The following is a 12,879-nucleotide window of genomic DNA, read 5'->3' as shown; positions in this document are numbered from 1 at the left end:
TCTGGACTGATCTCCCTAGAGGCACCAACTCCACCAACTTTCAGGACTGATCTCCCTAGAGACACCAACTCCACCATCTTTCAGGACTGATCTCCCTAGAGGCACCAACTCCACCAACTTTCAGGACTGATCGCCCTAGAGGCACCAACTCCACCAACTTTCAGGACTGATCGCCCTAGAGGCACCAACTCCACCAACTTTCTGGACTGATCTCCCTAGAGGCACCAACTCCACCAACTTTCAGGACTGATCTCCCTAGAGGCACCAACTCCACCAACTTTCAGGACTGATCTCCCTAGAGGCACCAACTCCACCATCTTTCAGGACTGATCTCCCTAGAGGCACCAACTCCACTATCTTTCAGGACTGATCTCCCTAGAGGCACCAACTCCACCATCTTTCAGGACTGATCTCCCTAGAGGCACCAACTCCACCAACTTTCAGGACTGATCGCCCTAGAGGCACCAACTCCACCAACTTTCAGGACTGATCGTCCTAGAGGTACCAACTCCACCAACTTTCTGGACTGATCTCCCTAGAGGCACCAACTCCACCAACTTTCAGGACTGATCTCCCTAGAGGCACCAACTCCACCAACTTTCAGGACTGATCTCCCTAGAGGCACCAACTCCACCATCTTTCAGGACTGATCTCCCTAGAGGCACCAACTCCACTATCTTTCAGGACCGATCGCCCTAGAGGCACCAACTCCACCAACTTTCTGGACTGATCGCCCTAGAGGCACCAACTCCACCAACTTTCAGGACTGATCACCCTAGAGGCACCAACTCCACCAACTTTCTGGACTGATCTCCCTAGAGGCACCAACTCCACCAACTTTCAGGACTGATCTCCCTAGAGACACCAACTCCACCAACTTTCAGGACTGATCTCCCTAGAGGCACCAACTCCACCAACTTTCAGGACTGATCGCCCTAGAGGCACCAACTCCACCAACTTTCAGGACTGATCTCCCTAGAGGCACCAACTCCACCAACTTTCAGGACTGATCTCCCTAGAGGCACCAACTCCACCAACTTTCAGGACTGATCGCCCTAGAGGCACCAACTCCCCCTTCAGTGTTGAGGGTTAACGTCTTCTCCCCCTTCAGTGTTGAGTGTTAAAGTCTTCTCCCCTTTCAGTGTTGAGTGTTAAAGTCTTCTCCCCTCCCCCTTCAGTGTTGGACATGTGTATTTGGGTGTGAGTCTCTCTCCTCCTCTTTCAGTGCGTATTAGGGTGTGAGTCTCTCTCTCCTCCTTCTCCTCTCTAGTTTTCTCTCTGTCGTTCTTTCGTTCTCTCCCTTGCAGAGCCAATGATGTGATCGAGTGAGAAGCCTTGCAAAACAAGAAGGGGTTGGGGAGTATTTTTCTCTCTTTCTCCCCCCTCTCCCTCAATTCAATTCAATGGGCTTTATTGGCATGGGAAACATATGTTAACATTACCAAAGCAAGTGAGGTAGATAATATACAAAAGTGAAATAAACAATAAAATGAACACTCTCTCTCTCTCTCTCTCTCTCTCTCTCTCTCTCTCTCTCTCTCTCTCTCTCTCTCTCTCTCTCTCTCTCTCTCTCTCTCTCTCTCTCTCTCTCTCTCTCTCTCTCTCTCTCTCTCTCTCTCTCTCTCTCTCTCTCTCTCTCTCTCTCTCTCTCACATACACACACACATACACACACACTGATTTCTTCCTGTGCACGACTGAGAGACACCATCTAATCTCCCAGAGCCACTACTCAACACTGACTCACACACACACACACACACACTGCACTTCCCCCCTCTCATCACACAGAAGAAAAGCCACACACACACATCCACACTCAAACACACACACACCCATATTCCGAGTCAGTGGATCTAGATTCTCTCTCTCTCTGCCTGTCTTTCTGTGTTTCTGTTGGAAGATGCTCTGCTGGGAGTTGTGTCTGACCCTGCTCCTCTGGGCTCTTCCTGTGAGGACTATCCCTTCCACCAACATCAAGATCACACACGGTGAGTACTACTATTTAGGTGTGGTGGCTGCGGCGGTAAACAAACGTTTGGGGGAGGAAGGTGTGCTTCCTCTGGGTATAGTCACTGAAGAAGATCAAAACAAATCACATTTTATTTGTCACATGCGCCGAATACAACAGGCGTAGACCTTATTGTGAAATGCTTACTTACAAGCCCTTAACCTACAATCCAGTTTTAAGAGAAATAAGTGTTACCTGAAGTAAAATAAACCCGATGTATCCCTGGTAGTCCTTGGTATCCTAGAAGGGGAAAGGTGACAGCATCTTCCAATGCTCTATCTACAGTCACTCAGATTATTATTATTTGACCCTGCTGGTCATCTATGAACGTTTGAACATCTTGGCCATGTTCTGTTATAATCTCCACCCGGCACAGCCAGAAGAGGACTGGCCAACCCTCAGAGCCTGGTTCCTCTCTAGGTTTCTTCCTAGGGTCCTTTATTTCTAGGGAGTTTTTCCTAGCCACCGTGCTTCTACACCTGCATTGCTTGCTGTTTGGGGTTTTAGGCTGGGTTTCTGTACAGCACTTTGTGACATCAGCTGATGTAAAAAGGGCTTTATAAATACATTTGTTTGATTGATTGATTGGTCAGTTAGTTAGTTAGTTTGTTAGTTAGTTTATTTGTTTGTTTGTTAGTTAACCACCCGGGCTGAGGAACCAGGCTTCCAGCAGAACCAGAGGATCAAGGGGCATGAGCAGGGAGCCAACCTGACCACAGGGCTCCTTTCTGGGGCAGCTGGAGGGAGAGACCGCCTAGGGTTAGGGCTGGTGGAGGTGGAAACTAGATGCATGTTCTCATATGGAAATTGCATGACTACAGGCCTATACTGTGACATGTGACAGTCTTTAAAACCTTTATTTGATATTTCTAGATGTATCTTATTTGTGTTACAATGTCTTGTTTCTAATTAGCAGTTTTTCTTCCTCGTTACTCAAGACTGTTGTGTCTGGGTTTACTGTTTAGTTGTAATATTTCAAGAGATTTATAAACTGCCTTTTGTCATTTCTTTAACTTCAAGAAATCCTATTTCCTATTTGACTTGTTGTTTCATCCTCTCCTTGGAGGCTGTGTGGCTGGTAATCTTGGTGAAGGGATACAGAGTAACTGATAGTCTTGGTGAAGGGTTACAGAGTAACTGATAGTCTTGGTGAAGGGATACAGAGTAACTGATAGTCTTGGTGAAGGGATACAGAGTAACTGATAGTCTTGGTGAAGGGATACAGAGTAACTGATAGTCTTGGTGAAGTGATACAGAGTAACTGATAGTCTTGGTGAAGGGATACAGAGTCACTGATAGTCTTGGTGAAGGGATACAGAGTCACTGATAGTCTTGGTGAAGTGATACAGAGTAACTGATAGTCTTGGTGAAGGGATACAGAGTCACTGAAAGTCTTGGTGAAGGGATACAGAGTAACTCATAGTCTTGGTGAAGGGATACAGAGTCACTGATAGTCTTGGTGAAGGATACAGAGTAACTGATAGTCTTGGTGAAGGGATACAGAGTAACTGATAGTCTTGGTGAAGGGATACAGAGTAACTGATAGTCTTGGTGAAGGGATACAGAGTAACTGATAGTCTTGGTGAAGGGATACAGAGTAACTGATAGTCTTGGTGAAGGGATACAGAGTAACTGATAGTCTTGGTGAAGGGATACAGAGTAACTGATAGTCTTGGTGAAGGGATACAGAGTCACTGAAAGTCTTGGTGAAGGGATACAGAGTAACTGATAGTCTTGGTGAAGGGATACAGAGTAACTGATAGTCTTGGTGAAGGATACAGAGTAACTGATAGTCTTGGTGAAGGGATACAGAGTAACTGATAGTCTTGGTGAAGTGATACAGAGTAACTGATAGTCTTGGTGAAGGATACAGAGTAACTGATAGTCTTGGTGAAGGGATACAGAGTAACTGATAGTCTTGGTGAAGGGATACAGAGTCACTGAAAGTCTTGGTGAAGGGATACAGAGTAACTGATAGTCTTGGTGAAGTGATACAGAGTAACTGATAGTCTTGGTGAAGGGATACAGAGTAACTGATAGTCTTGGTGAAGTGATACAGAGTAACTGATAGTCTTGGTGAAGGATACAGAGTAACTGATAGTCTTGGTGAAGGGATACAGAGTAACTGATAGTCTTGGTGAAGGGATACAGAGTAACTGATAGTCTTGGTGAAGGATACAGAGTAACTGAAAGTCTAGCTTTGGGTAAGTCCATAAACACGTGACAATTTGGTATTTATTAGGATCCCCATTAGCCGCTGCAGAAGCACCAGCTGCTCTTCCTGGGGTCCTCATGAAAGGAGTGCTGCAGTCTAACTTGATAATGAACATGACAAGGAAAACATTGAATGCAGAGTATTCACAATTACTTTTAAGAGCAGTGTAACCTATTCTCTTTCAACATTTTAGTTACATATGGTATCCTCCCTCCCTCCCCCCGCTCTCTCTTACCTCCCCCCCTCTCGTCTCTCTCCTCTTCCCATCTCCTGACCCCCCTCTCTCTCCCTTCCCTTCCCTTCCTCTCCCTCTCTCCCTCCCTCCCCCAGCCTTCCCCCTCCAGTTGCCAGAACCAGGCCTTCCCGTCACCTGTCCGTTGTTCTGGACTGAGTTCGAAGGTCACTGCTACCGTTTCTTCCCCCTGAACCGGACCTGGGCCGAGGCTGACCTGTACTGCGCTGAATTCTCCAATGGTCTCAAGTCTGCCAAACTCACCTCCGTACACAGGTGAGAGGGATACCTGTTCATATACACACACAAAGGTCCACACACTGCCACACTACAGGTGAGAGGATACACACACACACACACACACACACACACACACACACACACACACACACACACACACACACACACACACACACACACACACACACACACACACACACACACACACACACACACACAGAGACACCTCTCTCTATCTCTAACCATCCCTTGTCTGAGTTCTCAGCTGGGAGGAGAATGTGTTTGTCTACGATCTCGTCAACAGCCGTATCCCAGGGATACCAACAGACATATGGATCGGCCTTCACGACAGGAGACAGGTAAGCACTGAGGGTTCAAACATTCCAGGATCTTTCCCAGAATTCCCAGGATTCTGGATTTCCTGCTTATTCCCTCCCAATTCCCGGAATCTTCTGGTTAGTTTTCCAGAAACCCTATGAAGCACCACTGCCAGGATAATCACTACCTCATATGCGTGTTGTCGACAAACACACTGTACTTGTCTTTTTAAGGTAATATACTCTGGAGGAGACATCTGCAGCAGTTATCGTGAATTCAATCTCTGCAGACGTCTCCTCAGACGTTATTCCCTCGTAATACAAGGAATCTTCTAACTAGGATTTATGGAAAACCAGGACATTTTGGGAAAGTCACCGGACTTTTTTCAACCCTACTTCTACTCAATGATTTACATACAGTACCAGTCAATAGTTTTGACACACCTACTCATTCAAGGGTTTTTCTTTATTTTTTTACTATTTCCTACATTGTAGAATAATAGTGATATCAGAACTATGAAATAACACATATGGAATCAAGTAGTAACCAAAAATGTGTTAAACAAATTAAAACAGATTTTAGATTTTAGATTCTTCAAAGTAGCCACCCTTTGCCTTGATGACAGCTTTTCACATTCTTGGCATTCTCTCAACCAGCTTAATCTGGAATGCTTTTCCCACAGTCTTGAAGGAGTTCACACATATGCTGAGCACTTGTTGGCAGCTTTTCCTTTGTCACGATCGTTATGAGACGAATGAGTGGACCAAGGCGCAGCGTGGAAAAAAGACATCTTCTTTTAATGAAGAAAAACAAACACTTATTAAACGAACAAAACAAACGATCGTGAAGCTAAAACGAACTAAGTGCACACATGCAACATAGAACATAGACAATTACCCACAAAACCCAAATGCCTATGGCTGCCTTAAATATGGCTCTCAATCAGAGACAATGAACCACAGCTGCCTCTAATTGAGAACCAATCTAGGCAGCCATAGACATACAAACACCTAGACAAGACACTGACCCATTAAACGTACAAAACCCCTAGACAATCCCAAAAACACATACATTCCCCATGTCACACCCTGACCTAACTAAAATAATAAAGAAAACAAAGATAACTAAGGCCAGGGCGTGACAGTACCCCCCCCCCCCCCAAAGGTGCGGACTCCGGCCGCAAAACCTGACACAGAAGGGGAGGGTCCGGGGTGGGCCTTCTTATGGCGGCGGCTCGGGTGCGGGACGTGACCCCCACTCCACCATTGTCAATACCCGCTTTGGTGGCTCTGGTAGATCCTGGCTGACTGGCGGCTCTGGAAGATCCTGGCTGACTGGCGGCTCTGGAAGATCCTGGCTGACTGGCGGCTCTGGCAGATCCTGGCTGGCTGACGGCTCTGGCAGATCCTGGCTGGCTGACGGCTCTGGCTGGTCATGGCTGGCTGACGGCTCTGGCTGGTCATGGCTGGCTGACGGCTCTGGCTGGTCATGGCTGGCTGACGGCTCTGGCTGGTCATGGCTGGATGACGGCTCTGGCTGGTCATGGCTGGATGACGGCTCTGGCTGGTCATGGCTGGATGACGGCTCTGGCTGGTCCTGGCTGGCTGGCGGCTCTGGCAGATCCTGGCTGACTGGCGGCTCTGGCAGATCCTGGCTGACTGGCGGCTCTGGAAGATCCTGGCTGGCTGGCGGCTCTGGCAGATCCTGGCTGGCTGGCGGCTCTGGCAGATCCTGGCTGGCTGACGGCTCTGGCTGGTCATGGCTGGCTGACGGCTCTGGCTGGTCATGGCTGGCTGACGGCTCTGGCTGGTCATGGCTGGCTGACGGCTCTGGCTGGTCATGGCTGGATGACGGCTCTGGCTGGTCATGGCTGGATGACGGCTCTGGCTGGTCATGGCTGGATGACGGCTCTGGCTGGTCATGGCTGGATGACGGCTCTGGCTGGTCATGGCTGGATGACGGCTCTGGCTGGTCATGGCTGGATGACGGCTCTGGCTGGTCATGGCTGGATGACGGCTCTGGCTGGTCATGGCTGGATGACGGCTCTGGCTGGTCCTGACTGGCTGGCGGCTCTGGCAGATCCTGGCTGACTGGCGGCTCTGGCAGATCCTGGCTGACTGGCGGCTCTGGCAGATCCTGGCTGACTGGCGGCTCTGGCAGATCCTGGCTGACTGGCGGCTCTGGAAGATCCTGGCTGGTTGGCGGCTCTGGCAGATCCTGGCTGACTGGCGGCTCTAGCGGCTCCTGACTGACTGGCGGCTCTGACGGCTCGGGACAGACGGGCGGCTCTAATGGCTCGGGACAGACGGATGGCTCAGATGGCGCTGGGCAGACGGATGGCTCAGATGGCGCTGGGCAGACGGATGGCTCAGATGGCGCTGGGCAGACGGATGGCTCAGATGGCGCTGGGCAGACGGATGGCTCAGATGGCGCTGGGCAGATGGATGGCTCAGATGGAGCTGGGCAGACGGATGGCTCAGATGGCGCTGGGCAGACGGATGGCTCAGACGGCGCTGGGCAGGCAGGCAGCTCAGACGGCGCTGGGCAGACGAGCAGTGCAGGCGGCGTTGGGCAGACGGCCGACTCTGACCTGCTGAGGCGCACAGTAGGCCTGGTGCGTGGTGCCGGAACTGGTGGTACCGGACTGGAGACACGCACCTCAAGGCTAGTGCGGGGAGCAGGAACAGGGCACACTGAATTCTCGAGGCGCACTATAGGCCTGGTGCGTGGTACCGGAACTGGTGGTACCGGGCTGGGGACACGCACCTGAAGGCTAGTGCGGGGAGAAGGAACAGGGCATACTGGACCCTGGAGACGCACATTAAGCCTAGTGCGTGGTGCCGGAACTGGTGGTACCGGGCTGGGGACACGCATCTCAGGGCTAGTGCGGGGAGAAGGAACAGGGCATACTGGACCCTGGAGACGCACATTAGGCCTAGTGCGTGGTGCCGGCACTGGTGGTACCGGGCTGGGGACACGCATCTCAGGGCTAGTGCGGGGAGCAGCAACAGGACGCACAGGACTCTGGAGGCGCACAGGAGGCTTGGTGCGTGGTGCCGGAACTGGTGGTACCGGGCTGGAGACACGCACCATAGGGCGAGTGCGTGGAGGAGGAACAGGGCTCTGGAGACACACTGGAAGCCTGGTGCGTGGTGTAGGCACTGGTGGTACTGGGCTGGGGCGGGGAGGTGGCGCCGGAAATACCGGACCGTGCAGGCGTACTGGCTCCCTTGAGCACTGAGCCTGCCCAACCTTACCTGGTTGTATGCTCCCCGTAGCCCGACCAGTGCGGGGAGGTGGAATAACCCGCACTGGGCTGTGTAGGCGAACCGGGGACACCATGCGTAAGGCTGGTGCCATGTATGCCGGCCCGAGGAGACGCACTGGAGGCCAGATGTGTTGGGCCGGCTTCATGACATCCGGCTCAATACTCAATCTAGCCCTGCCAGTGCGGGGAGGTGGAATAACCCGCACCGGGCTGTGCACATGTACAGGAGACACCGTGCGCTCTACCGCATAACACGGTGTCTGCCCGTACTTTCGCGCTCCACGGTAAGCTCGGGGAGTTGGCGCAGGTCTCCTACCTGACTTCGCCACACTCCCTTGTAGGCCCCCCCTCCCAAGAAATTTTTGGGTTTGACTCTCGGGCTTCCAGCCTTGCTTCCGTGCTGCCTCCTCATATCGCCTCCTCTCGGCTTTAGCTGCCTCCAGCTCTTCACGAGGGAGGTGATATTCTCCCGGTTGAGCCCAAGGTCCCTTCCAGTATCTCCTCCCAAGTCCAAGAATCCTTTATGCGCTGCTCCTGCTGCTGCTTAACACGCTGCTTGGTCCCGTTACGGTGGGTAATTCTGTCACGATCGTTATGAGACGAATGAGTGGACCAAGGCGCAGCGTGGAAAAAAGACATCTTCTTTTAATGAAGAAAAACAAACACTTATTAAACGAACAAAAACAAACGATCGTGAAGCTAAAACGAACTAAGTGCACACATGCAACATAGAACATAGACAATTACCCACAAAACCCAAATGCCTATGGCTGCCTTAAATATGGCTCTCAATCAGAGACAATGAACCACAGCTGCCTCTAATTGAGAACCAATCTAGGCAGCCATAGACATACAAACACCTAGACAAGACACTGACCCATTAAACGTACAAAACCCCTAGACAATCCAAAAAACACATACATTCCCCATGTCACACCCTGACCTAACTAAAATAATAAAGAAAACAAAGATAACTAAGGCCAGGGCGTGACATCCTTCACTCCGCAGTCCAACTCATCCCAAACCATCTTAATTGGGTTGAGGTCGGGTGATTGTGGAGGCCAGGTCATCTGATGGAGCACTCCATCACTCTCCTTCTTGGTCAAATAGCTCTTACACAGCCTGAAGGTGTGTTGGGTCATTTTCCTGTTGAAAAACAAATGATAGTCCCACTAAGCGCAAACCAGATGGGATGGCATATCGCTGCAGAATGCTGTGGTAGCCATGCTGGTTAAGTGTGCCTTGAATTCCATGTAAATCACAGACAGTGTCACCAGCAAAGCACCCCCACACATTACACCTCCTCCTCCATGCTTCACGTTGGGAACCACGCATGCGGAGATCATCCGTTCACCCACTCTGCGTCTCACAAAGACACTGCGGTTGGAACCAAAAATATGTACTTAGTCTTTTACCAAATAGAGCTATCTTCTGTATACCACCCCTACCTTGTTACAACACAACTGATTGGCTGAAAGAAGGAAAGAAAGTCCACAAATTAACTTTTAACAAGGCACACCTGTTAATAGAAATGCATTCCAGGTGACTACCTCATGAAGCTGGTTGAGAGAATGCCAAGAGTGTGCAAAGCTGTCATCAAGGCAAAGGCTGGCTACTTTGAAGAATCTCAAATATAAAATATATTTTGATTTGTTTAACACTTTCTTGGTTACTACATGATTCCATATGTGCTATTTAATAGTTTTGATGTTTTCACTATTATTCTACAGTACAATGTAGAAAATAGTAAAAATAAATTAAAACCCTGTGTTGAAAACGCCGTGCCTCCTTCTCGGCACTAGAATAGATTTAGGTAGTTATAGAAATGCATGTATTAATGTTTACATTCGTTTTGGACACTCATTATTTTACAGGCACCTTAATGCATACTGTTAAAGTACATTATGTGTACTTAAAAATGTAAAATTAAAAAATATATAAAAAACATTTTCCTTAAAGTAAACATTTTATAGATTACTATACATCTACCCAGCAAACCAAAATGGTTTCTGTGAAAGTTCCCAGAACATTCGTTAGGTTGCGGCAAATGTTCTCATAAGACAAAAACTATCCAGTTGTGCTAATGATTAGACAATGTTTGTGTAAAACGTTTTCTCTGATGTTTCCAGAACGTTCCCACTCACATTAAGTTGTGGTAGTATGTTCTAAAAACATTACATCATCTGGAAACCTAATGAGAACGTTTGGGGAATTTTTCCTTGGTGATTGTTACAGATGTTGTGTATAACGTTTTAGTGAACGTTAGAACATTCCAGTGATATTTCATTTAAAACGTTTTCTGAATAATGATTTGAATGTTTTTGGGACGTTATAATCCTAATGTTAGATAAAAACCCAGCTAGAAATTCATGGAAATCTAAGCTAATGTTCTAGGAACGTTCCCAGTTTGCTGGACATGCTAATAGACCCCCAGAGGGTTTACTTCTAACAGAACCAACAATTAGAACAGGTCTTGGTAGAAATAGTTTTAGTTACTCAGCTCCGTGGTCCTGGAATTCTCTCCTGAACATTTAAAAATTTGATGATCTAGTTTCGTTGGTGGAGTTTAAACACTTGATCGATGTATATATCATAGAAGAGTGTAATTGTCTTTATGGACAGCTGGTTTTAGTCAAGACTTTCGTGTTTTTAACGTAACATGTAATTGTTGTACTGTATGTGTGTTTATAGTTGTGTTTAATGTTGTGTTAGTGTATGTAAGTTGTTTTGTATGAAACATTGTTCCCCCAGCTGCTATTAGACCAAGTCTCTCTTGGAAAAGAGATCTTATCTCAATGAGAAAAACCTGTATAAATAAAGGTCCAATAAAAACAGAATAAATAAAACCGGGGCCTGTCAGTCCAGCTCTCTAGGAAGCCAGTCTGACGTAGATATTTCACTCTAGTACTGAACGGCTGGTTCATTAACACACTGCTGGTAAACACACTACAGAGTCACCAAGCCACCACCTCCAGAGATAGAGAACCTAGACTGAGCCTACGTCCCAAACGGCACCCCTTATTCCTACAGTACTCTACTGTTGATCAGAGGAGAGTCTCTGGTCAAATGTAATGCACTACGCAGGGAATAGGACGCCATTTAGGACGCAGCCCCAGGTTTGTTTGGTTTAGCCAGGGTTGGTGTTGATTATCACTAATATGATCCAGTCTGTATATCTGTTGCCTGAACTCACTACAGAGTGGTTTTATTGGACCAGGGTAGAACCCTCTTTATAAATAGATCTAGGATCAGTTTACACTTCCCCCTATCCTAACCTTAACCGTTAGGGGTAACACACTAAGCTGTCCCCAGATCAGTAGTGTTTGTAACCTAGGGTGTTTGAACCAGCCATCATAACTACTGTGCAACTCTCATGGGAACAGCTAACAGGACATATCTGACGTGTAAACCTCTTATTTACTTTCCAAATTGGCTAAAATTAGATTACAGTTAAGAGTTTAGGGTAGAATCAGAGTTTAGGTAAGGGTCAGTTTTAGGTTTTAGCTAATCTTCCCTTTTCATTAAGCAGTCTGCCCAGGTTGTTCTATATACCATGTCATCCTCTTCCTGCCTATAGGAGGGCAGTCTGGAGTGGACCGACGGCAGTAACTATGAATACAGCTACTGGGATGGCAACCAGCCTGACGACGGCATACACCGCATCCCTGAAGAGGAAGACTGTGTCGAGATCTGGTACAGGCAGAACAGCGGTGAGACACACACACAGGCGCAATAAGCATAAACACACACAGGCGCAATGAGCATAAACACACACAGGCAGTCAATAATGCACACAGTGTATTACCCAATAAAACATGATTGAGCCTGGGGATGACATAAAGGTTCATGATTGAGCCTGGGGATGACATAAATGTTCATGATTGAGCCTGGGGATGACATAAATGTTCATGATTGAGCCTGGGGATGACATAAATGTTCATGATTGAGCCTGGGGATGACATAAATGTTCATGATTGAGCCTGGGGATGACATAAATGTTCATGATTGAGCCTGGGGATGACCCTGCTGAACACACACACACACACACACACACACACACACACACACACACACACACACACACACACACACACACACACACACACACACACACACACACACACACACACACACACACACACACACACGCATACTGTACACACACACATTAATACACACACACACGTCCGTAGCTGATGAGTCAGTCAGTCAGTGTGTTGTAGTGTTGTTTTTGTCTCTAACAGCGCTGTGTGTGTGTGTGTGTTAATGTGTGTGTGTGTGTGTGTGTGTGTGTTTCTGACAGCGCTGAGGTCCTGGAATGATAACAGCTGTGACAAAGCCTTTCCCTTCGTATGCAAGATCCCCACAGTGGACAACTAGACCTCCAGGGTCCAGCACTAACACACACACACACGCACACACAACTTTCTCGCTGCTGTTGTTGCCTTCTCCTTCCTCAAACCTCCCTCTCTACTTCTCCTCCCTCAACTCTCTCTGTCTTCATCTTCTCCCTCAACCCTCCCTCTCTTCATCTCCTCCCTCCCCATCCATCTCTTCTTCCCCCCCTCAACCCACCTTCTCTTCTTCTCCTCTCT

The 12,879-nt window shown here is 48.2% G+C and overlaps 1 protein-coding gene across 1 annotated transcript; it reads left to right on the top strand.

Moving 5' to 3' along the window:
* Nucleotides 1-1,903: 1,903 nt before the first annotated feature.
* Nucleotides 1,904-12,664, top strand: LOC120040303 (C-type lectin domain family 19 member A-like). The gene is made up of 5 exons (XM_038985503.1): nucleotides 1,904-1,991; nucleotides 4,557-4,734; nucleotides 4,964-5,057; nucleotides 11,862-11,994; nucleotides 12,588-12,664. The coding sequence occupies exons 1-5, from the start codon at nucleotides 1,904-1,906 to the stop codon at nucleotides 12,662-12,664; spliced, it is 570 nt and encodes a 189-aa protein (XP_038841431.1).
* The last annotated feature ends 215 nt before the right edge of the window (nucleotides 12,665-12,879 follow it).

This window comes from Salvelinus namaycush, unplaced genomic scaffold, assembly GCF_016432855.1.
Source record: "Salvelinus namaycush isolate Seneca unplaced genomic scaffold, SaNama_1.0 Scaffold340, whole genome shotgun sequence".
Classification (NCBI taxonomy): domain Eukaryota; kingdom Metazoa; phylum Chordata; class Actinopteri; order Salmoniformes; family Salmonidae; genus Salvelinus; species Salvelinus namaycush.
This window is presented reverse-complemented; position numbering and strand designations above follow the sequence as displayed.